The 23,976-nt window shown below is 49.4% G+C and overlaps 7 protein-coding genes across 7 annotated transcripts; 4 read left to right on the top strand and 3 right to left on the bottom strand.

Annotated features, from left to right (window-relative positions):
• Positions 1-146: 146 nt before the first annotated feature.
• ATNIH1004_001774 (non-ribosomal peptide synthetase) lies at positions 147-2,987 on the bottom strand (the record flags this gene model as incomplete). Its single annotated transcript, XM_033566469.1, has 1 exon — positions 147-2,987. One exon carries the CDS (start codon positions 2,985-2,987, stop codon positions 147-149), a length of 2,841 nt encoding a protein of 946 aa, XP_033432226.1.
• A 3,926-nt stretch (positions 2,988-6,913) lies between these two features.
• ATNIH1004_001775 (uncharacterized protein) lies at positions 6,914-7,549 on the top strand (the record flags this gene model as incomplete). The annotated part of the gene is made up of 1 exon (XM_033566470.1): positions 6,914-7,549. The coding sequence occupies one exon, from the start codon at positions 6,914-6,916 to the stop codon at positions 7,547-7,549; it is 636 nt and encodes a 211-aa protein (XP_033432227.1).
• Positions 7,550-8,510: 961 nt separating this feature from the next.
• Positions 8,511-9,598, bottom strand: ATNIH1004_001776 (DUF3129 domain-containing protein; the record flags this gene model as incomplete). Its single annotated transcript, XM_033566471.1, has 5 exons — positions 8,511-8,789; positions 8,839-9,011; positions 9,077-9,124; positions 9,180-9,425; positions 9,484-9,598. The coding sequence occupies 5 exons, from the start codon at positions 9,596-9,598 to the stop codon at positions 8,511-8,513; spliced, it is 861 nt and encodes a 286-aa protein (XP_033432228.1).
• A 2,898-nt stretch (positions 9,599-12,496) lies between these two features.
• Positions 12,497-12,862, top strand: ATNIH1004_001777 (uncharacterized protein; the record flags this gene model as incomplete). Its single annotated transcript, XM_033566472.1, has 1 exon — positions 12,497-12,862. One exon carries the CDS (start codon positions 12,497-12,499, stop codon positions 12,860-12,862), a length of 366 nt encoding a protein of 121 aa, XP_033432229.1.
• A 665-nt stretch (positions 12,863-13,527) lies between these two features.
• On the top strand, positions 13,528-14,667 carry ATNIH1004_001778 (uncharacterized protein; the record flags this gene model as incomplete). Its single annotated transcript, XM_033566473.1, has 3 exons — positions 13,528-13,575; positions 13,651-13,762; positions 13,814-14,667. 3 exons carry the CDS (start codon positions 13,528-13,530, stop codon positions 14,665-14,667), a joined length of 1,014 nt encoding a protein of 337 aa, XP_033432230.1.
• A 220-nt stretch (positions 14,668-14,887) lies between these two features.
• ATNIH1004_001779 (uncharacterized protein) lies at positions 14,888-15,844 on the bottom strand (the record flags this gene model as incomplete). The annotated part of the gene is made up of 1 exon (XM_033566474.1): positions 14,888-15,844. One exon carries the CDS (start codon positions 15,842-15,844, stop codon positions 14,888-14,890), a length of 957 nt encoding a protein of 318 aa, XP_033432231.1.
• A 1,737-nt stretch (positions 15,845-17,581) lies between these two features.
• ATNIH1004_001780 (uncharacterized protein) lies at positions 17,582-19,486 on the top strand (the record flags this gene model as incomplete). Its single annotated transcript, XM_033566475.1, has 5 exons — positions 17,582-17,894; positions 17,972-18,717; positions 18,766-18,860; positions 18,905-19,008; positions 19,071-19,486. 5 exons carry the CDS (start codon positions 17,582-17,584, stop codon positions 19,484-19,486), a joined length of 1,674 nt encoding a protein of 557 aa, XP_033432232.1.
• Positions 19,487-23,976: the final 4,490 nt, after the last annotated feature.

The following is a 23,976-nucleotide window of genomic DNA, read 5'->3' on the forward strand; positions in this document are numbered from 1 at the left end:
CTTGACTGGCGTTATTAGCACCACACTCTAACCAACTGAGTTATGGAACCGTTTGTGTACTGTGATTCATCAAATTGCTATAGAAGGACAACACGGTAATCACGCACAATACGAGATAAAATACAGAATGCTACAAGTATCATTAATCATAACCCCCTCTCCGCCAGGGCCTTCTTCAACGTCTGCTGGAACCGTCCCACATGCTCAGTCGACAGCATTGTGTAATGCGCCCCGTCCACCTCATGGAAGCGCAGATCCTCGCGCACGTAATCCGCCCACCGGTTCAGCTTCGTCTGTCGATACTCTTCGCGCGATCCGGCCACGTCGCTCAGCGGGTCGCAGAAGAAAACGTCTAGCGTCGCCACACTCCCCGTCGGATCGTAGTCCCATCCCATGCGTTGCAGTGAGAAGGCGACGTCTGTCCAGGTCTGTAGGTTCGATGGTGTAAGGCCCAGCTCCGCCGTGCGCTGGGCGTCTCCTTCGGCGAACACGCGAGCCACCTGCACCGCAGGTGCCTGCCCGCGCAGTTCGGTCATGAGAGCGCGCGATCGCTCTTCGGGGATAATGGCGCAGAAGTGCGCGATGTGGAGGAGTCCGGCCGTCCAGTCGAGCCGGCGCATGCGCTGCTTGATGTGCGGCGGCAAGTTCAGGCACCCGAGGAATTGCACCGTCTCGCCGTCTGCTTCGAGCCGCTGCGCGATCTGGAAGGCCAACATGCTGCCGTATGAGTATCCTGCCAGGGCGTACGGGCCCCGTGGTTGGCGTGCACGCATCGCCGCATAGTACGTCGTCACCAGCTCCTCCAAGTTGTCGAACGTCGTCTCGCCGCGGTTGAATCCACGCGGCCGCATCGCATAGATGGGTCGCTCTGGGAAGTAGGGTGCGAGTGCCAGAAACACGAGGATCTCGCCAACCCCCGGATGGAAGAGCCATAGCGGCGTGTTAGAGCCAGAGGGCTGCAGCGTCACCACGGGCTGGTACTCCTCCGTATGGGCCGTCGACTGGAAGCGCCGGATGGCAGCCACCAGCGAGCGAATGGTCGTGTGGGTCATCACGGTGATCATGGGCAGTTCGTCAATGCCGAACGCGATCTCCGTCGCGCGCTTCAACCGGATCAGGTCCGCCGAGTTGATGCCTGTGTCCAGGATGGGCGTGTCGATACCCAGCTGCATCTCCTCGCTCAGTCCCAGCGTCTGCAGCACCAGGTCCCGCAGTGTCCGCTCCATCTCGTCGCGCGGCGCCACCACGCTCTGGCTGCGGTACTCCCGCAGGATGCGCTCGTTGGTCTCTTCTTGATCGCGGTAGACGCCGCGGGCCAACGCCATTTGGATCTTAGTGCGAGACAACTTGCCGAGTGTGGTCTTGTCCAGTCGTCCCGGCGGCAGTGGGAGCACGCGTGGCCGAGCCGAGGTGAATAGCAGGACAGTGCGCACGATGGCATGCAGTGCGGATATGCGAGCTTCAGCGTCCTCGCTACTGTACTCATGTTGATAGACAACATAGACCTCCTCGGCGTGTGCTCCGTCCGGTTGATAGGAGAAGCAGGCCACGAAGGTCGGTGCCACGCCAGGGATGCATGCCTGGTGGATGGCGATCTCGATCTCGTGCGGGAGATACTTGACCGAGTTGATGTTAATCAGCTCTTTCAGCCGCCCCGTCAGCATCAGGTGACCACGCTCGTCGATGGTGGCGAGATCCCCTGTCTGGAACCATCCGTCTTGAGTGAAGGCGGCACGTGTGGCCTCCTCATTATGCAGATATCGTGAGAACACGATGGGCCCGCGTAGCTCCAGGATGCCCGGCGCGGTCGGGTCATGATTGCCGGCGACGGGCGAGATGCGCATCTCGATGCCCGGCACGCACGTACCAAGTGACCCGATGTCGCGCCGCGTCTGTAAGTCAACGACGGGAAACTGGCGGTTATAGATGGATCCGGCGCAGGTCTCGGTCATACCGAAGCCCGGGGTAATGACGTCGTCGTACTGCAACCCCAGCCGGCGCAGATGCTCGGTCAGACGCAGGCCAGTGTCCACCGCGTTAGGTTCGCCGCCGGATACCAGGTAGCGTAGATGACGTAGGTCGATGTCTTGCGTCTCATCGGCAGACGCCGTGTCCAGGGCACTTACCAGCTTGCGCAGGAAGAAATCCGGCGCAAAGGTCATGGCAACGCGATGGCGCGTCAGGAGGCGCAGGAACATCAGCGGGCGGCTGAGCGCCTCGATGGCGGGCATTTGCACCTGGTCGACGCGTGCATATAGGGCTCGCAGATGGGTCTCCATCAGGCTGCCGACGTGATCCAGGCCGACCCAGTTCAGAACTGCACCGTCTTCGTGCTCGGGCATAGCGGCGAGTTTGCCACGAATGGAGGCGAATATCTGCTGGTGCGTCAGGCAGACAACTTTGGAGTTACCGGAGCTGCCGGAAGTCAACATGAGCGCGGCGACGCCATCGAGGCTGTCGACTTTGTTCGCTCTATTAGTGGCGTTCACATATCCATTCATCTTGCGAGGGTGGTCCTTTGCATATCCATTCATCGTATTGTATCCATGTCCATCCGACTCGGCGTCTACGGCCACCACGCGCAGGACGACATTCTCTGCAAAGTCACTCGTGCGTAACTGTTGTAGCGTCAGTACCAGTGGATCCTTCAGCACGTCATGCAGATGCTGGAAATGCGCGCACCGGGCCTCGCTTGTGTTGGCCAACGGCGTCGACAGGGCAGGCACACTGCCGGCCAGCAGTGTCGCCCAGAACCACACGATATTGTCTAGATGGCTTTTAAAATGAACCAGGGTCACCGCCCCGGAGCGAAACTCCGGGCAGCCACGCAGCCAGGAGGCCCCCTTGGCGGCACGATCGCGCAGCTGCGCATAGCTGAGCCGCGTGGGAGGGCTCCGGTTGCCATCTGCATACACCACGAGGCCCGTTGGCGCCGCTGCCGACTGATGCAGCAGTGTGACGAGGTCGGAGTCAGGAATAGGTGCCATGGGGGGGTGACAGCGGCGAAGAAGGCCCAATGATCGGCATGGTATGACATGCATTCCATAGAGGAATTCCCGGGCCAGTTATATGCTACACGCCCTACAGAAACTCCTGAAGGGGCCATGGCGCTCAGTCTGGAGTACAGGCAAGCCAGACGGGCGCCGATCGCTCTGTAGCAGCAGGGGGGGGGGGGGGTCCACTGCTTTCAGCATCAATCAATCAATTACCCTCGGTGAGTCTGTTGGAGTCTTAGCAGCCTTCCGGAGAAACTTCTTCCCCCTTTCTCTTTATCGGACGGATCGGAACTTTTCTTAAACATGCATCATGGACAGGCTCGTGGCTGCTCCTTACACGTAAGTCCCCACGTGTCCATTGGCTCATTGGGCTGCGACCATCTGCGGGATTTTCGCATGGTTGCAAGAAATCCTTTATGCATGGCACCGTAACGTCAGTGTGGGCATCCTGCATCCCCCTGCTTAGCCGAGTACTAATTCTATTGGCCTCCGGCGTGGGTCGCACAAACGTCGGCGAAGGACCAGTCAGTAGTCATAGAGCACCCCCTTGGCACCGGCATCGGCTGCACGAGAGCGGCCTAGAGCGGGAAGGAATGGGTGAAGTTGTGGGCGGTGAAAACAGGATTAGAGTTGCGTCAGGATCGTGCCTCTTTGTTTCTAGGGAAATTCCATCCCGATAGTCCCTTTGCGGTCTGCTTAACCGGACTTCGTATTCATATACTTTCTTTGTCTAGATTGGGCTCGTATCCTGCGATCGAAGCAGTCTCACTTTCGAATGCCCGGCCTCCTTGCGCATTAGCCGGTTGCTCGGGATGCAAGTGGAGAGCCCCCTTGCGCCATAGACGGCTAGGATGAGGCCCAATCCCCTGATTACGCCAAACACGCACAAAGGATGGGCCCTGTACACATGGCTCTGGCCCGCCCCTCCACCATCAAAGGAATTCCTGGTCGGCAACTTTGACGATGCCAAGTTGTCCAGATGACTACGATCCATTCTACCCACTTGTGTCAGAGATGACCATGCTGGTGTCTAATTCCTGTAGTGTCTTTTCTGACTGTATTTGCCAGTGCAGACAGCGAAATCATTATTCGGAATATTTCACAATAGTCGCCTGTCATGAATCCGCTATGCCATGGAGAATGTACAGATATATATATATGTAGTTGGGCGGTTGCAAGTATGCTCCTCTCTCGTATAGTTGGTGGCTACCTTAATCCCCTGGGTGTATGCAAACGGGAGGGCCCTTGATGCGACGTCGCCTGAATGGGACAAGCAGCAGCGGAAACGCCATTGCCATTGCCATTCGCCATGTAAGAGCCAAGCACAGGCTAACCAGTAGTATGGGAGTCAGAAGACAGCACCTTCACTAGCTATACCTTATTTACAATCAAAACAGAACCAGGGAAGATACGCTAAACGATCAGCCCATCCATGAACAAAAAAAATCTCTTGTAAGCCTCGTGGATTTCTCCGGGTGCTTGTTCAGTGTATATGTATCATCAAATCAAATCAACAGTGAGAGCCAGCATGTGCTGTCCACCGCGACCCTATACTCTGTACACGCTAATCCATTCAATCAGTCTAGTCTCCCCAACGCTTGGAGAGTGGAGACTCGCACAGATGTTGGCAACCACTCCACAGTCAACATCCTTTGTACAGCCGTTCCGCCCGGAATAGACCAACCGTCAAGACCATCAGCCCTCCTATAGAGAGACCCTTGGTCAACGTCAAATATTTGTTCGAATTACGTAGGCTGAGGTTTCCTCCCGTTTGTAATTTTCTTGGGCCACGAAGGGATACAGTTGGGGTCAACAGTCTGGAATCTAGAGATGCAAGTCTACTATTAATACTAGGTGCTCCCCAGGAGCTTCATTGTACAAAGGACAGTAGGACCGTGTCGGGTGGGGGATACGTCACTGTTCATGTGGCCTCTTCTCCTCAAGCGTCTCGGCATATTTTCTTTGTGCAATACAAAAAAAAAAAAAAAAAAGGGCACGGACCGGTGGGGAAAAGTGACCTCGGGCGCTCCTTAACAAGTGCCATTCGACGAGAATCATTCTGTTGCACATTCCTGATGCGAATCCCATTGGACAAGGCTGCGCTATTGGTGTGTGGAGGGATTGCCGTTTTTGCTCCTTTGATGCTTTATAATACATGGCCCATCACGTGGTTGGGATTGTTGGGATTGAATGAGTAGCATCTCGCCGTTCAGTTCGCACATGCGATAGGCTGTTATATAGCCGTGTGCAGTCATACGATTTCAAAGAGGGAACTAAGCCATGGTATTATGAATACACGAATTCGTCGTCGCAACGGAGAACCAGGGCGTTCGCAGCACCAGGTCCCAATAAGCTAAGCGACTGGACTACCTTCTGGGTATCAGCTCGGAAATCCGTGGCTAGAACTATTCCGTTTCCCAATCACAGAACCAACTTTAATATTCGGCTAATCAATCATGTAGCTCTCATGGAAGCCAGGGGGTCAGAAAGGTGGTCAAGACACGTGTGGAGGTACAGGCGTGGGCAAGAAATATACTGCGGGCGCTTTGTCGGGACGTGTCACCAATATATATTTCGTGGGTTGACTTGTATGGCGGTCAACTGAAGCCATGACTGTGTGGGACTCAGGCATCTGGACTGTCTACGTGGGATATTACCGCGCTGATGTGGGATAATACGGATATGAAATGCGGGATTGGACATTGGAGTGGATCTTGGAGCTTTTGTTGCATTTTGGCCTCATGTACTTACTGATCACCGGCCCCCCGGCCGTTGACGACCCTTGAAGAGCCCTGAAGAGGAGCTATAATAGGGTATAATGCAATCTCTCTCTCTACATGTAGTTCATGTTGAGGGGCATCACGGTGATTTCGGCTTTGCCTACTAAAGCACTGTATGGGATATGCTGGCATATGCGGCGAGACATCGGATTTACCCCATGGTGGCAGTTGAATGGACGACGGCAAGAAGTCCTCTCATAAAGCACTAAAGGCCGAAACCGTGGAGCTCTTCGTATGGAGGGGGACGGTGTTATGGTAAACATATAGTGTGTACGTTAGAAAGGTCTAGTACACGTATTATTAGCATAAATTTATTAATTCTAAATACCTGTCTCATCGCATGACATTTTACTTACCAATAGCGTGTCAAGCATGGCTGGCCCCAGATACGGGTGCGAAGTTTCGAAATCAACGTCCTCAGACGTGAGCACAGACGTGAGCAACGGGATGGTTTCTAGTTCGACGGAATGTTCCCCCACAGCCCTCACAGTTTGACTTGCGAGCAACCAACGACGAAATGGGCTGGGGTAGATATTGTTAGTCCATCCGAGACTCAAGCGGCATATTGTGTGAAACTACCTACCTCCTTGGCCAACAGATGTCGAAACAAACCCCAGACGGTCCGTCAATCGTAGTCGCCCATACAAGAAACCGGTATCGATGGTGTCATCCAAGTCGTCTATCTCTGTTGAGTACGAGCGTCAAAGTGAGCCATTGAGTTGGGTTTCAGCTCTTTTATCTCCGCATATGAGGCGGGGGAGGGCTAGCTTTGACGGTGCTTTCTGCTCGAGTGTTCTCCGTAGAAGGCGCGGGCCTTTATCGAGTGCCAGATTTGTTAAATCGAGCGCAATGGCTACATGGGTATATGCAGTTGCATTTGAGTTTGTGGTGGCGGTCTTCGAGGCATGACAGAATTCGTGGCTCCCTTTGATGTACATGTGGATGAATTACAATATGAGTAGGATGATGATGATTATGGTGGTGAGATGGGCGTTCTCACCGCCCGAAGACCAATCTAGCCTAGCGCCCCACGTAGTGGGTCGTTTGTTGCCTTACAACCCCACATCGTCCCAAAAGCATCTACTATCGATCTTACAACAGACATAACATTGGCATTCTAATCCCACTCAGGTCGCAATGAAATTCAGTGAGGATTCCAGTGATTTGGCTGGAAGCTCTGGTTTCCCACAGTCGGTGCTGCAGCAACTGATTGACGAAATCTCACACTATGACCTTGAAGATGCTATCAGGGCCATTGTTGAACTTGTGCCAGATCTCAAAACTTCGATCTCCCCGGCAGGAATGCGGTTGATCACCCATCCTGCTTATGACGGTTTTGGTAACCTCGACACCCTCGGAAGACTATATCTCCAGTGTGGAAGTCGTTGCACTGCACAGCATGCCACATTCGACACTCGTCTGCTACATGCCACCCTCGACCCGATTATGGCTTCCCTTTATAACGCGAGCGAAGACGAACGCAGAAGTGGTATTAATGCAGGGACAATAATATTACCTGCAGTTTCAGAACGCGGTTGTGCCTGTTGTCGAGGGGACCCAGATGCTCTCATCCTGGCGGGATTCGTGTATAACGAGGCACTATTCTTCGAGGAGGAGGAATATAGGAGATTCTGGGGTGATGAGGAATCAGTTGGAACAATGTATCAGTGGAATGATGGTGTACGGTCAAGACCGTGGCTTCAAGCTTCGAAGGAACAGGTGGAGAGAATAAGGCAGCAGAATGTAGCACCGGGCATTCAGGCTACGACATAGAAAGGTTGACTACTACCTTTGCTCGAGGATTGCACTCCTCGTTTTACTTTTGGGGCGAGCTGACAGGAACAAGGACCTCAGCTGTGCAAATGGAATGGCTATTTGAGGGACAACAGAGTCCTACATCTATTTTCTCAAGGAATGCATCATATCTCTACTATTATGAAGTAGTAAAACTGTTCCAAGCCCAAACCAAGGACCGTAACTTGGCACGAGCCTTGAGGGAAGATGGAGTTCTACATGAGGAATATAAATAGCAAGTGGAAAGTCTCAGGATCCTGGGTTAACCTAGCTACGGCACGATCAAGTCTTTGAAAGCGATAAAAAATAAAAACAATACCAATATTTAAAATATATCAGCAGACTTAAAACACCCCATATCTTACTACGCGTCCTAAAATCGGACTGCGGAACGTACGTTTAATTCCTACGGGCAGGGAAATCCGACTTTTTGTCGTAGAAACACCCAACTTATTTCACTATAACTAGTTAAGAAAAAATAAGGAAATACTTAAACTACATTTATCAAACGCACAAAAATAAGTATTGTACTAATGTAGTAAACAACGCCTCATTTTCGTCGCAAACAACCTAAACATCCTAAACATCCTATGCATCCTTAACATCATTCAGATTTATAGATAGACTAGAGTAGCCAGAGCGGATTTATTTCGGGAATTAATAATATATATTCAAAATCTTCTTGGTAATTAAGACACAGTTGAGGCGACCAATTATCTCAATATCTAATAAACATTCGTGTATCACTCACTCATAGCAGGCTAATTAATGGCATACCAACTAAGCGGTGTAGGAGTAATTACAGTGTAGTAATTAGCAAACGAAGGAAACATTACTGATCCACAGATAAAGAGCGTAAGAAGGCAATATGGAGTGGTATGCCAGTCCACACAGAGAAGGTAAAAAGCCCATAGGAGGCGGTACACCAGTCCACACCCAATTAGTTGGTGAAAGCAGCGGAGCCACCGAACGGTCCAGAGATGGCAGTGTTGCGAACGCGGACAATGCAGACATTTCGAGCGCTGCCAACGGTTCCCTGGCACTTCGTACCGCTAGGCACTTGAACCTTGACCTCATAGTCCATCGTGCTCGAGGTGGAGAAGCCTGCAACTCCGGGAACATCCTTAACAATCTTGGCCGACTTAAAGGCCTTGGGGTCGGTTCCGCCGCTCGTGGCGTCAATATCGGCCGTCAAGGGACCGGCGCCGTCTTGGTTCACCTGAACATGTTTAGTATAGGGAGCCTTGTTGAGGAGTCGACGGACATACCTGGTGATAGGTCATGGTGATAATACCGTTGTTGTCGGGAGTAGGAAGGCCACTAGAGGCTCCTTTTCCAGCGTATTGTTGGGCACCCTTCTCCTTGCTACCATTGCTGGTCGTTGAGCCCTTTCCCATCCCTGGCATGGAGCCAGCGACGTCATCGACGGCAGACTGGGCATCTGGAAAACCGAGTTAGCTTCAATGTTTTTTTATTTTTTATGATAGATCATAGGTATTGTCCTACTCTTAATGGCACCTCCGAACGGGGTCGCGTCGGCAAGGTCCTGGGCACCTGGAAGCGAGTTAGCCAAACAAATATCATATACAGAGGAAGCAAAAGTATATACCGTTGAGGACCGCGCCACCAGCATTGGTAACGACACTAGCAAGATCGTTGACCAGTTGACGCTTAGAGTTGCTGTTGCTCCCAAGGAAAGTATTGATGATCGTAGCAGGATTAACGGGGCCACCGCCATTGGTCCGGCCCAATGGGGAAGCCTTGCTGTTATCCATCTCCGGGTCTCTGATGATGGCGGTGTCCTTTTGCGCGCCACAGGCTGCAGAGGGACAGTCACGCGGTACTCCATCCGAAACTAGAATCGGTAGACAATCAGTACTCTATCAGGGCGGATATGCATGAATAATACGGACCTGTCAGGCCAGGCATTTTCACACCGTTAGCACCATGGATAAGGGTAATGAGGCCGTGAGCGGCCGCTTGGCTCGCCAGGAGCCCGGTCACAGTCAAGACACCAGAAAAATGCATATTGGAAAGAGTGAGTGTCACGCAGGTGAAACGAAAGAAAGTGAAGATTGAAAATACAAATTAGGGAGTGACTATTGGTGGATCAGAATGTGGAAAGGATGGGTTCTGAGAAACAACCCGGAGATCAACTCGCTCTTTAAATATTCATCGAACATGCCTCAATCATATTTTTATGGATACATGCAGACCACCTTCTTTTTTCGCTGATCTTGCATAGGAGACTCGGTCTGGTGGGGCCTAGGGTTTCGTAGCGTGCCAGCGACCGACAAATTAGATGCCCTCGATTCTGGTGTGAAAAGCATTGAAGATAGCAATTGAGAGTCGAACCGACATCCGAACCATGAAACCGTACCGGTGAAGTCTAATTGGGGAACCGACAAGGTTAGTTCACAATGTCTGAGAGTGAAACCCAAATACGAAGTGGTTAGGTAAGTCTGAAAGTTGAGTTAGTTGGGTCAGCTGTGAATCTTAGCTTTTCCACGAACCACAGTTCTCACGATATGTCTTGGCGAAATCTGGAGCTCTCTCAGGAACGACTTGGGCGGCTGTTCTCACGCCCAGCACTCTCAATCAGTCAATCTATGTGATCCTCAGTTGACGACAGTGTAAGTGAGCAAGGGTTAGCAGTAGAGCGCATCGATGACATTGACTACTCCGTACTATTTCGCCAATGCGCCCATGCGCCCATCCTCCCAGTCCCCCAAACCTGGTTTTCAGTCTCAAGTCGGCCGCTGTTTCAAGGGCATTTAGCCGGGGTGTACTATTCCTGATCTGTTCCTTGATCCATTCGTGGTGATGGTACAAGAATAGAAACTTAGGTTTGGTTGCGATGGAGTAGGGGGTTCGGGGTTCGGAGGGCGGTGGGTCATGATCTCATCCCAATGTTTGGCTGCCCATGTGACCCACTGGCATGTGACCGCCAATGGGTGGCCTTGTAGCCTCGCTTGTGCCTGGCGATCAGCAGGCTTGAAACATCGTCTGGCCCTAGCCGTCATCAGTCAAAGTTTATCCAGGCAAAGGGGCGAGCAATGGCAGACTCTATTATGGGCACAGTCAGTCATTTCAGTAACTGGACTCGGATTCCGGGAGAACCGGTTACTTTCTGTACACAGATGTCATCTAGGCCTCGATCGGCGTCTAGTTCATTGTACAGTACAGAGTGCACAAAAGGTCGATCATATCCCAGAAGGCTTTCATACCCACTAATTGGTTCGTCCACTCAAGGCCAAGTTCAAACGATGGGTCGGACCTTCCTTTGGGCTTATCCGTTCATTCTACCAACCATATGGGAAAAGACGCTGGCATTCCATATTTCACCCACACCGCACTCAACAACAGTTCAATCCGGATCGGACTCGGAGTTGACACTCCTGGAAAGTTCATCGATGAGATCTGTCGGTAAAACTCTATATAGCCTAGTTATGGATACTAAACTTTGTGCCCCTGGCTGTACCTTATCAATCCCAGGGACAATGTCTTAGACTGTTGGTACTATTTATTGCACCCAACTTCTATTTGGATGTATATAGGCCAACAGTAGGTACACTGAAGCCTGCCTAACTCATTTTTGAATGCTAGATGCACGCCTCCGTAGAGCATTCTAAGCACCGAATCCACAAGGAAAGTAGCATTGCATCCATCTACTCTCTTATCTTGAAGTGGATGGCTTAACAATAGATACTGAAGCCTGTCTGGCTCATTTTTGGAAGTTAGAAGCACGTCCTTCTGGAGTATTCTATGGCCACAAACGGATATCCCTTGGAAATCGACCAGTACTGAAGATAGGAAAATATGAAAGCAATCCCAACGTGCGATATGGACCCCCTTGTACGGAACCTATCTACTCAACCCAGTTCATTTCATTTCAATTCAAGGTTCCATTCACATGTGCAGCCCATCTTTTGCCGCCGGTGTTGCACCTCGTCCCCTGCTTTACCTTATTAGTATGATTCCACGCCTTGCGAAGTTTTGCCGGGCCAATAGATTTTGTTGCTTGTGTTGGTATGGGCCCATCTACACATCGTCTTCAACATCTAATTCCATGGCAGTAAGTCTTCTCCATTCGGTCTTTCGGCCACATTGCCCTCGGTTGGAGTTCAGGTTCAACTTAACGTGTTGAAATTGGCCGACCTGTACGTGGCACGAATTTGCCAGCGCAGCGAGTCACTAGTGGGGACCTAATCTATTGCTGCCGGATTTGTTTTATCCATGTATATGTTTCCTTTCTTAGGCTCGAGGAGCCTGGTAGACTCCATTGCTGCGGTACGCATTTAATCCCCGGGGGTATCAGATTCCTGGTATTTGTCAGTGGAGGTGCCAAGAAAATGCCCTCTACCTCGTGATGTTGTCTTAATGTGAAACAGAAATGTCCTTCCACAATAATAAGTTTCCTTTCACCTGATTCACCTGATGAGTATCTCAACGTCTCTGAACAAGACAAGTATCAAAGAGTGTATAACAGAATGCAAATTGGAAGCACCGCTGAAATTGATGGCGTGCACGAAGCGTGATAGCGCCAGTTTGTTTTGCAGAGAAGCACTGCAATGACATTGATGGCCTCAGGCGGTACCTATCAGGTGTGCCTTGAATGTGCCCCCGTGACCTGTAAACAAATACCTTGGCTGATCAATCTGCTTGTCCTGACTAGATACCATTCCTTGTTTTCTTTTTACTTTCTTGCTCCCTTCACATTCTTCTCTCTACACATCTCACTCTCATGGTCTTTATCCAAGATTTTTATCATGGAAGTGTTCCTGCACAACCTCCCTGCAGATCTTAATGATCATGGGGTTGGGTGTGAGTTCCGTCCATTTATGACTCAGTTGCAAATTGTTGATTACGTGTATGAAAAGCCCAAAAAGGATCGGTTTGGAAATATTACCTTTCGCCATAAACATAATGCAGCGAGATTTCTTGGGACTCATGGCCAAGAAGATGTTTCAGGACCGGTCCTCCCCCGTCCCAAATCCAGGCTGCGATATGGGAGGAACCGCCGTCGGCCTACTTATCTACCTGCTCCGCGGGCATCTATTTCATGCTTGCCGGATCGAACTGCCCCATTGGACAGGGTTGGGTGACCCAGATGCTCGCCTGGAGGGCGACTATATGTTGGACTGGGTTGAGAAGGTGGCAAGAGAGGATATCACGTACGTGTATTCTACTGTGCACCAACTTGTCAGAAATGACTTTGGTAGCTCAATTCGTGGTAAAGGACTCAGTTATATGTACGAGCAAAAAGAGTCTCAGGCACTCCGTGCGGTTTAAGGGATACCATGCTTAACGCTGAGGGGCCTAACACAGTCACAGCGATGTATCCGGGAAGTGTGCTAAGTTAGGCTGCACCTGCCGCTTAGAGAGCTGCTAAGCAGAACAGAGTTTCTAAAGACCGTCAGAGGCGAGCATTTTGACATTCGCTGACAATTTCAACCCATTCGCGTATCTGGATAATGGAGAGCTGGCATTTGAGTGGCAGGGAGGAGACGTGGCGTATTATCTCACTTAGGCGAGAACCAGTTTTATTTATTTTCATCCCGAGATTAGTACATCTGCTTGACCTGTAGTTCCATGGCTATTATTCTGCAGGATCATACTCTCCCACTCCATTGGTGGGACAATTACACAAATATCACGCAGGGCTACCCATAGATGAGATATATCGGGCTACTACCATGATTCGTGCGGAGACGACACGACCCAGGTCCACATGAGAATCCCTCAGATTCGATGCACCGAGAGTATTATTATCTAGGAACAAAGCCTGTAACGTGCTGCACTATGGCAAGGTCATATCGTCACGTCGGTACATCGCTCCGGCCACTACCTTATTGGCCAGCTCTGACGCCGGAATGACATGATTTAACTTCCAGTAATATATCTCCTGTATAATCCCGATGCAATCTAGCAAGAACCCATGCATCGACTCCAACCAGATGGAATACAAAGGGATTTCCTTGGTGTGGCCGAAATCAAGTAACGCCGTATGTTTTTTATGCGGCATCTACATCGGCCACGGCGGAACGGATCAAGTCTTTGACGAATGCCCCAAATGGCAGAACCACAAGAAGAAGCAAGGCTACGTATTTGGGTGGGCCTCGGAACTGAACAAGAAGTACTGGAATCAACAATGGGTATGGCACACTTTATATCGAGTCGGTAAACGCTCCCGTCCCTTTGCAAATTGCCTGGTATGAAATGTCGGTAATACTAATTGGACAGTCACAATCCATGGCACGAAATGCCACGTTTCCGGGGTGGCTATTCATGGCAAATGGAATTCAGATTATCTGTATAATCCCCTGGATGAGCACCAATTCTTTCTCGGAGACCCTCGATCAATCCGGGACGAGAAGACGGAATTTGTACCCAAGAAACAAGTCCCGTATGGCTATCCCATGCACGACCGTTGTTGGACCCTGGCGATACAGTCCCCGGAGCAGCAATCGATCCTGATGCAGCCCGAATCTCTGAAGCGATTCCTGCGCGTCATGAAGGAGGAGCTGAAACACGAGCATCGTACCAAACCTCGCCCCCAGCTGAGCCCTCGACCGATTCACAACGCCGAATGCGACTGGTACCGTGATCCCTGGAAGGTGCCCGAGGTCCTCGACTTGTTTGCGCAGCTGTCTGTGCCGGACGCAGAGACGACGCCAAATGATAAATCGCGAGGAGATATCATCACGTTCCCGCGCATCCGCCCGCGAGTGGCTAGTCGTCAGATCACCCGCCGGTACTGGGTCAACACGGCCAAGATTCAGCCTCCCCCAGAGGTGGTCCTCCTGATCCTGGATCATCTCTCGACCTGCACGGAGATCCGTACTTTGATGTGGGCATTTCCACACTGGGCAACCGTCATTCCAGAGGGTTATTGGCGAGTTCGGTTCATCCGCGAGTTGAAGCTGGAGCACGATGAGGTTCCCGGTAAGGATGCGCTGAACTGGAGACGGGCGTACTACATGGTGGATCGACTGAAGACGACCTCTGGTGGACTGCGAGTCCGGACGTGGATCGAAGCCGTGTTGGAAAGAGCGAGGATGCGATTCGCAAATCGATCGAATGGTCGGAATAGATAGATATAACGAAGTGATAATCTGATTGCACTAGGATTGAAGTGCATTGGAAGATCCGCTCATTATCCGAATAAGATTATAAATAACGGTACACATCTAAAACACAGTAGTCATCAATATAACGCCTTTAGTAGAAACAGACCAACTCCAGTCGTAGACATCCGTAGAGTATATGCAAAGTATTAGGAGTATATTCTAAACCTCTTCATTACCACGAAGTGAACTATTCGAGTTCCGCGACTCTGCGCCCGACTGATCCACACATCTCTGGTCGATCTCTGTCCGCCGGGAGTTCGCTCTTGAATGAATTGCCCCGTGCTTTGTGAGCGAGACTGTAATATTGCGATGGAGCGGTCTTCACCCCATGCCTGCGTCTTCGCAAAACCCACAACCAAGCAAGTAGCGCAATCAGCGCCAACCCTGCGACCCCTGCGCCTACACCAATTCCCACTTTGGCACCGACGGAGAGGCTCGAGGCTGGGTTGGCCACGGAGATCTCCGTTGTAGCTGCGGACGAGGAAGTAGAAGCCGAAGTTACTGCTTGGGACGAGTTGGATGAGGAGGTCCTGGTGGGTAGATCCGTAGCCATGTGGTTGATCTGGATCAAAGGGGCCTTGATGATATAACTGGAGACGGTGTAGGTGGCCAGCATGGCGGAGGAGGAGGCGGTGGTGGTGGCTGTGACGGTGGCAGGCACCCTTTGGTAAGAGAAGCCATTGCTGGAACCGGCACTGCATTGCACGGCCGGAAACGAACCACTAAAGTAGACGGAGTGGCAGGTTTGCGCCTGATAAGGACCCGGGGTATAGTCGCAAGTATATCCCTTCGGACAACAACCTATGGCCGTCTCGCCCTCATTCAACGAGAACTGGAATTGGAATCCCCCCTCGACGCCCCCCGTGGCCGAACATGCCGACACCATCCCCGCAGGACAGTGGACTCCAGGCGAGTAGAAACCCCAGCCATTCAGGGCAACTCCCGTGGATATGGATGGGTTGGCCCGGGGCGGCCAGCAGTCGATGTTATCCTGGACTCCTTGGTAGTTGAAGGCATTGTTGCTGCAGGTCTGAGCTTGCCAACCCTCAGAGCACCAAGGGCAGGCCTCGATGGCGACGCTACATGACGAGGGATAGGTGAAGGTAGTCGTGAGGGGACCAAGGTTGGTTCGTGCCGACGTCATTGATTCATGAGAGAAGACCTTGATTTATTCATTAGGAAGATGAAAGATCTAGGAAGGATCGATTCGAAAGAAAGAAGAAAAGAAGAAAAGGAACGAAAGAAAGGAAGAGAAGAAAGGAATCTTTCGGCCCCCAGACTGAGGCAACCTATACGAGCATGTGTGGGGATTTCCCGGTTTAGTGCTGTGTTAATGTTCATTTAGTGTCGAATGGACGTCTTTCAGTGGATAGGAAATGCCTCTAGGTGGGCCTAAATGGCTCTAAAGATCCGTCCAACTTCAGCGAATTTAAACATCAGAGAGCCACTGCAGAAAGTCCAGCAATAGAAGCGATATTACTCAGAGTAGAAGCTGACTATTCTGGCACAACTAACCTGATTAGGCATAGTAATGTTCACATAACCGACAACACCTAAATCTTTTTAGGAAGGTGAAAGAACTACTGACCGCTCGGCTGTCCGCCTACCTATACAGCCATGCATAGCGAGGCTAAGATAAAAGTATTCAGACTCTAGCTTGGGAAATAGACAATACTTTATCGCATTTTTAAGCAATTTAGACCTTACAGAGTCATGTATGGGCGCAGTCATCTACGCCACTTGATATCTTCGAAATTGGAAACAGCGGCAAAATTCTGGGAAAGTGTTTGATTTATTGGGGGGGTCTGAAGTGATTGTATTCAGAAGGATGTTCTGCCCAACCCCTCAGAGAGATATTGGGCATATATTTCACATGATGTCCCAATCTGGACTAGTTTTTCTGACAGAATGTTAGAGTAATGTACATATTGTAAGTAACCAGAAAGCGAGCCAGCCACCTCTGTTTTGCATATAAACTGGCACTTTTTGCGTTCCCAATATCTCAACGAATACGTTAAATATACTATGAAAGCTGATTCCTACCAATTAAACATACACTACCCAATTTTTGTCTATGTTATTTAGAGTTTAAAGAGGTTTTCTAGCCTATAATACAATATTATTTGAAGTACAATGTATTTAACGACCTTTCTCTATAACTAAAGGACTACTTATTATGTCGACCATAAAATTACGCGTATTCGCAAGTATCGATCTTTCATTGATTAGGTCTCTGGTTCAACTAAACTACCAAAACATCTCGCGTTTATAAAGGCGAGGTAACAAACGAAGAATGTAAGCTAACTCATATAGGAAATATGCTCGATCTGATGATGTTGTATTATCAACAACATTTGACCGAGATAGGTGCTGAATAATTAATATTCCATAATTGCGACATGCTTCTAGACTTAATGTCTGTTTCGTGTTATTCTATCAGTTAAATCATAGATTCCCTATTGATATGTTATTGTTGAGATATTAAGATCGAAAAAGTGCCATTTTATATACAATACAGAGGTAGCTCGCTCGCTTTCCGGTTACGTGTAATAATCCTCCTACTGCTCAGATAATACATGGGCAGCCCATAATGTAGGCTAACCCTAATCAACTTGAATGTTATCAGAAAGCATTGGTAACTGAAGTAGTACCTCAAACACCTATTAGTCCACCCCATTCAAATTTGATGAGGTGAGATCAGCCCACGTTGTATCCAAGGATCGAAGTATCGGTCAGTTCCATCACCTTACACCGTGCATGCAGGACAACTCAGACCGACTTCTCCCTTGCATGGAGAGATAAAAGCCACTCCTATACATACCGTGTCTCGTCTTTCGATTTCCGGGGATCCCCTTGCAGTGTATCCCTCCCTCGATCCAAAATGGTCAACCTGACGACTCTGAAGCTACCGAATGAGCCCATGTTTAAGGGCCTGGTATGGCTGGCTGAGAATGAACCGGAGCCTGCCATCTTCGACTCTCGCTACGGTGTAGAGGCCGATATTGTCCAGCTACTTGCAGATGTACATCAGGTCAGACAGCTGCTGTATGAGACCCTCCCGGAGGGACTGTTCGACACGCAGGGAAGAATCTGTAAAGAGAAGCCGTTTATCGGTGTGTTGATTCCGACAAGCTATGATTTCATCGTTGCTGCCGTGGCGATTTTGGCTGTGGGAGGGGCTATTATGCCACTGGGTGAGTTAACTCTTCTGAAAGCAAACAGAATAGCACACGATGTGTTATTATAATTGAAGAGTATCTGACAATAACAGGACTCAATCTCCTGTGTGAAGAATCATCCGAGCTACTGAACAGATGCTCGGCAACTGGCATTGTCACCAACATGGAACATCACTACCGTGCCCTGCAGATGCAAGAGCATGGAAGATCCCACAACAAGCACTGGCCCATTATCCCCATTACAACTATCTACGGATCACCCGCTCAACGAAAGAATATCAACATTCGACCGGAGGTTGATCCCGCCATGACTATTACCCCCAACACGCCCAGCGCGATCATTTTCACCTCCGGAACCAGCGGTCCCCCCAAGGGCGTAGTCCATGTACGACGGCTGTTCAATTACACAACGCTGCGGACGGAGCCCAAGACTTCTCTCTGCTATCAACCCGCCCACTGGGTGAGTGGCTTTCTGCTTCTGATCTGTCGGCCCCTTTGCGGACATCGACTGGTCATCTCCAACAGCAGTTGGGGAGATCTGTGGGAGGCATTGCGCAAGGGGGGAATTCATGGGTTTTGGGGGGTTCCTACAACGTGGGAGAAAATGAAGACTTATTTCGACGAGAATATAAAACCGCAAGGGCCTGAGATGGTGCAGGAATATCTCCGGGGCATCGAGAGTCTTGAGACTATTCGAGTTACTGGGGCTTTTGCCACCCCTGAAGTGAAAAACTTCTGGAAAGACTTGTTCGGACGACCCATGGAGAGCGGATATTCGACGACCGAACTTGGGGGAATGGGAATCTCATGCGTTCCTGATACCAATCACGAGATTGAGGTAAGATACACAGTCTTGTGGACGCAGTATCCAACTGATGTATGGTAGCGCTGTATCGGAGAACCGCAGCCGGACGTTACAGTTAAACTCTCGGACGGGGACTCGGGGGAGCTGCTGGTCAAAACCCCGCCCATTTTCTCGCAGTACGTATGCCATGGAGAAGAACGAGCGGTGACTGACTTGCCAGCTACTTGAACGATCCTGTCGCGACGGAGGCAGCTTTCGATTCGGACGGCTACTTCCGAACAGGGGAGTTTGTCCGCCAGGTTGGGACGCAATATGTCCTTGATGGTCGGTTTAAAACGGACTGTAAGCCACTCTACCATACTCCATACGTCATTCTCACTTTGTAGTCATCCGAACCAAAGGACATCGGATTTCCATTCTGGAGGTAGAATCCCAACTGATAGCGCTTCCATACGTATCGGAAGGATACGTGCTGGAGGCAGCAGATCGCGACGGAGACCGCGTGGCAGCTTTGATCCGTCTGCGTCCAGACGTTTTGAAGAGCCCGAGCGTGCGACAATTGCGCATCGATCTGCACCGCACTCTGTACGCCTTCCAACTGCCCACGGCGCTGCGATTCCTTCGCGACGGCGAGGACGTGCCTCGTACCGACACGGGCAAGTTGATCCGCAGACGCGCAGCCCAGACATATTTCGCCCCCCGGGAGGATTACAGCTATCCAGATGAGGTGGAAACGTGTGATTGGCACGAGGAAGTGGGCGATGGGGTGAAAGCATGGGACTGGGGAGGGAGACCGTATTAGTTGTAAGTCATTTAGAAAGAAGAAGCAATAATGCCTCTTACAAATTCTATGGTCAAGATCCACAGTATTAGACAGAGTATACCACACTATAAGCATACATTTTCGACTGCTAACTACAAGCAACTTCAATCTCAATCCTCTGGCATAAACAGTATTAAAATTAGCCGATCCAGCCCACAACATCAATTTCTTCCCCGTCGCCTGCAAACACCAGAATGATCAGCAAAGCAAACACAACCATCCCAGTCATGGTACCGAACCTGTCGTGCTCCCTGATCATTTGCCCATTCCACCATGAAATAACTCACGATGAATCCCCCGTGATACGACCAAAGTTATTCAACCCGGCAACATCGCCGCGTGCTTCGGGGTAGCTGTCAAGCAGGTAGGGCGTTGATGGCTACGGTGACGATCAGGATCCGAAGACGTAGAGATCCCAGCTTAGGGCAGGCATGTAATGGTAAGTGCCCTTGAGGGAGAACCTCAGTAGAATCAACCCGGCGATCATGAACGGGGTGGCGATTCAGATGGCCAGTACTGGTGCTTCGGGTTCTAGACGACCGTGGATGTGACGTGCCGATATGGAGCCGGGTAGGTCGTGGAGCCAGTGGCCGTTGAGTTCGCCCAGTAGAGCGGCGACCACGGGAGTGAAATAGAAGAATCCTAAATATAAGACACCAGGACATATCAGAGACGAATGACTCGAGCGGAACAAACCTATCTGCTTCGGACCAAACCATACAATGGACCCAGAAAGATAGACATGGGGGGTGTTAATCCCGACGACCCAGGCAAAGGTCAGAAGAGAGTACATTACCGAGAAAACACGACGGGTTTCAGGATAATCATTACCGGACGCATAATCGCATCCTTGGGGCTATTCTTGATATATCCCGTCCTCAACCGCTGGACACCCAGCATGCGCAGGAACTGGGCGCGCTGAAGGCCGGAATCTGGACTGGCCGTCCATCTTCAGATCAGGCTGTGCTGTCTTCCGATCGTAGTAAGTCTCATCGACGTAGAAGATGACGGCCAGGAGATGCAAACTGGTTTAGATACTGTAGACGCCAAAAGCATATTGCCAGTTTTGGCTGTTGATGATGAAGGCGGCAAATAAGGGACCCAGATAGGGACCTGGTGTTTCCACAGACGGCATCTACTTCCTAATTAGACAAAGGGTTGGCCTTTTGGCTGATTTATAGCTCCCTGCGCATCACTTCCCCTGAATTCCACAACACCAGTAAGTAATGACACACTTGCTTAAGGCATAGATGGATGCAAGGGTGGTCTGGGATATAATAATTATAATATGTGATCTACTTTTTTAGTTACACTTTCTAATTCTTTGGCTCCCTTCAATTGTTACCACCCATGAACCCTCTGGTCCACAAGTGCATTCACTCGCCAGCGATCTTGTGTTCCCTTTCTCTTCTGGCAACATCTCAGCACTGCTAGTACTTTTTCCCAATAAACTCAGCCGGATCTACTGCAAATAAAAGCCATGTATTTGCATAAACACCATTGTCATCCTCAATCTCAATAATGTTAATCTGTAACACCTCAGGGTTGGTATCATCAGGGCAAGATGGTCAAATGTTACACCATAATAGTCAATCAACCTAATCAGGTTAATGGGAGGGGAGTGACTAGCCATAGGGATATCAGGGCTAGTTGCCTCCTCCAGTAGAGATTAATGCCGACTCACTCATCCAGACCCTTCTCCGGCATCCAGCCCAAGTACTCATCACTCACCACCAGATCACCCGGGACTTCTGGACAAGCATCCCGTCCATATACCTTTTGATACGTCAACCGTGCTAGCTCCGGCGTGCTGCATTGCTTGTTAAATGTTTGGCTTTTTTGTAGATTTTCGACAGATTGGCCCCCTAATATGCTTATTTATAAAAGATGTTCCAGTATAACCAGCTGCAGGATAATTATCGAGCTACAATAAGTATATATAACCATAGGCTTCCCTGTTTTTCCATCGGCCACTTGCTCGAATTGCTTCCAGTACTCTGCATAGCGTTTACTATCCCAGCGTATATACTTCTTCTTACCAAATTCTGTCTATAGCCACTAATTAATAAATGCTTGCTTTAACATGCTAGAGTAAAGAACATAAAATTTGGATTAGTTTGGGCCAACACGTTCAAGGATATCAGGGATTGAGGGTGGTGGATCTGGTCGAGGAAGGTCAGAATTAGATACTACGACCGCAGTTTGTTGACTACGGAGGGATTAGATATATAAAGCTGCAACTCAGAAGAGAGACTAAAGGGTATATAGTCTATGCTATTCCCCTTGTGAATTAAGGAGGAATAGATATCAGAGAATTAAGATCTTTGGCTGGTCATAATAACAAAAGGGGAGGGGTGACAGACAGAGAATAAAGATACATAAGACTTACAAAAAATATTCCGATATGTCAGAGCTAGCAAGAAACGGGGGATTCATTTAGGGTGGCCCTCAGAGGGTGGAGGTTCCAGATTTGCTCACCCGCGGAGGGTAAGTCCGAGGCCTAAGTATGGTCTGTACCCCTCATACTGCACCATACGCAGTATTCCCAGGCCTGAATTTTTATGCCCTGAAGAATGGAGGGGTCGTGGGCCCCTATTCTATAGTTCCAAGAGTGGATCCTACCGACTCTTGCACAGCCATCCTGCCGCCTCACCTACAGCTCGTTGTAGGTATGCAAACGGTGAATTAAACTCCACCGAAGAGTTAAATTCTTTACTGTTCGTCAACGACAGCAAAAATAATTTCTTAGTTCTTGGCGGTTTTCAGCAAGAAACAATGCGCACTTTCTCCACATTTAGTCGGCTATAGATTTGAAGGCTAATATTATAATTCAATTAATATTTATTACCCGACCAGAACGAACTAAAATGCGTACATATTCATGTATACATTATTTCGTCAATTTCGAGGGCCTGCTAAATTTTTCTATAGGTCTTTGCTCTTTTTCACCAGCATAATACATGCTTATGAAACATACATCCCTGAATCTTCGTCAGAATTCAATCAATGTGCCATTTTTAATGCGCTCAACTGCCAATAACTAAAAGCTGTTTCAAACGCGCCAAGCTTTCTCAGGCTGTACCTGTACCTGTAATATACTATATAGAGCGTTAGAAGGACTGATCTGTCGACCAGGCAACTTTGTACTACCTTTTAATCAAGCAGTCTAGGCCACACTAGCGCGTAGACAAAACTGGCCCACTACAAAGCCGTACTATATCAACTAGTACTTTTTGAGTTAACACAATTGGTTGCGCACAGCGGCGTCACCAAGAGACTTATTGTTGTATGTTTTATCGCCCTGATGCGCTCGAGGGTCCCCTAGAATTGCGGGAACCACCGACAGACTAGTGGGGAATCAAATGGAAAATCCTTAGTCATATTCGAATATATTTGAATTCGAAAGGCTGTCAAGACATCCCGCAACATTTACATCTGCTTTCACTCGCATCTCAGCCATCCGCTATTATTGTAAAAATGTAAGATCCTCCCCTAAGTTTATTTTAGTGTGATTAATGTTAGAGTTATATTTATACGATAGATAATAAATCTCTTGGATTATTTTAGTTTCGGTGGTTTGAGTCTTCTAATATTTGACATTCGATTCCATACCTACGTCAGACTGGCGAATATTAAGACGGGCAAATTTTTTTTGAGCATGCAGTACTTGGCATTTGCCCTATCTTTTTCTAACAGGGTAGACTGGGTTATGATTATGAAAATTAAAAATACGGCTCTATTTCGCAAGCCATGATCTCGGCATCTAACCGTCCCGTACGAAACAGGCGCTCTAAATCTCTCGGTTCAAGTAACTATTTGGCTGATACAAACAACCGTCCAACTGATGTACCAACAATTGAAATCACAAATAGGACAAATGCAACCAAACATCTTCAATTAAAGATACCAGGCTCGGAGGTAGGCCGAGCAAAAGGTTCGGATAAAAAAGAAGACAGGGCTGGAAACTTTGAGAGATACCGCGGAGCGTTAATCCGGCTATTTCTGCAAAGACAAGATAAAATTATTTTTGGGCTGCCAGTCGGCTCGTGGAATATGATATTCACTACGACACCCATCTTTATATTAGTGCCGTATTCGATAGCCACTCTTTCTTATAGCAAGGAGCGCGGAGCTTACAATCGGTTAACGCGATATTAACCTCAGATCTATCAATAGAATAGTCATGTCAGTGCTATGCTCAACGGAGAAGATTATCCGAAATAAAAGCTTTACTACTCACACATCCGCAAGTCAGTTCGCCTCCTTCTCCCTCTTCAATAAAGCATCCGGTTTTGATGTCGAAACAACCCCCGTTCGGAAGAGGGGTACACTCTTTCGGGCATTCCACTTTTTTCGTCGGCATGTCATCATCCGCTGCGCCCACAGCGATTGCCAGACTGAGGATGAAGAGGCCAAAGAACCGCATGGTTGAACTTCGGCAAATATCTGGTGATGGATGGGAAATATGT

Source organism: Aspergillus tanneri (genome assembly GCF_003426965.1).
Source record: "Aspergillus tanneri strain NIH1004 chromosome Unknown AapTan_2_pilon_pilon_pilon, whole genome shotgun sequence".
In the NCBI taxonomy this organism is placed as follows: Eukaryota; Fungi; Ascomycota; class Eurotiomycetes; order Eurotiales; family Aspergillaceae; genus Aspergillus; species Aspergillus tanneri.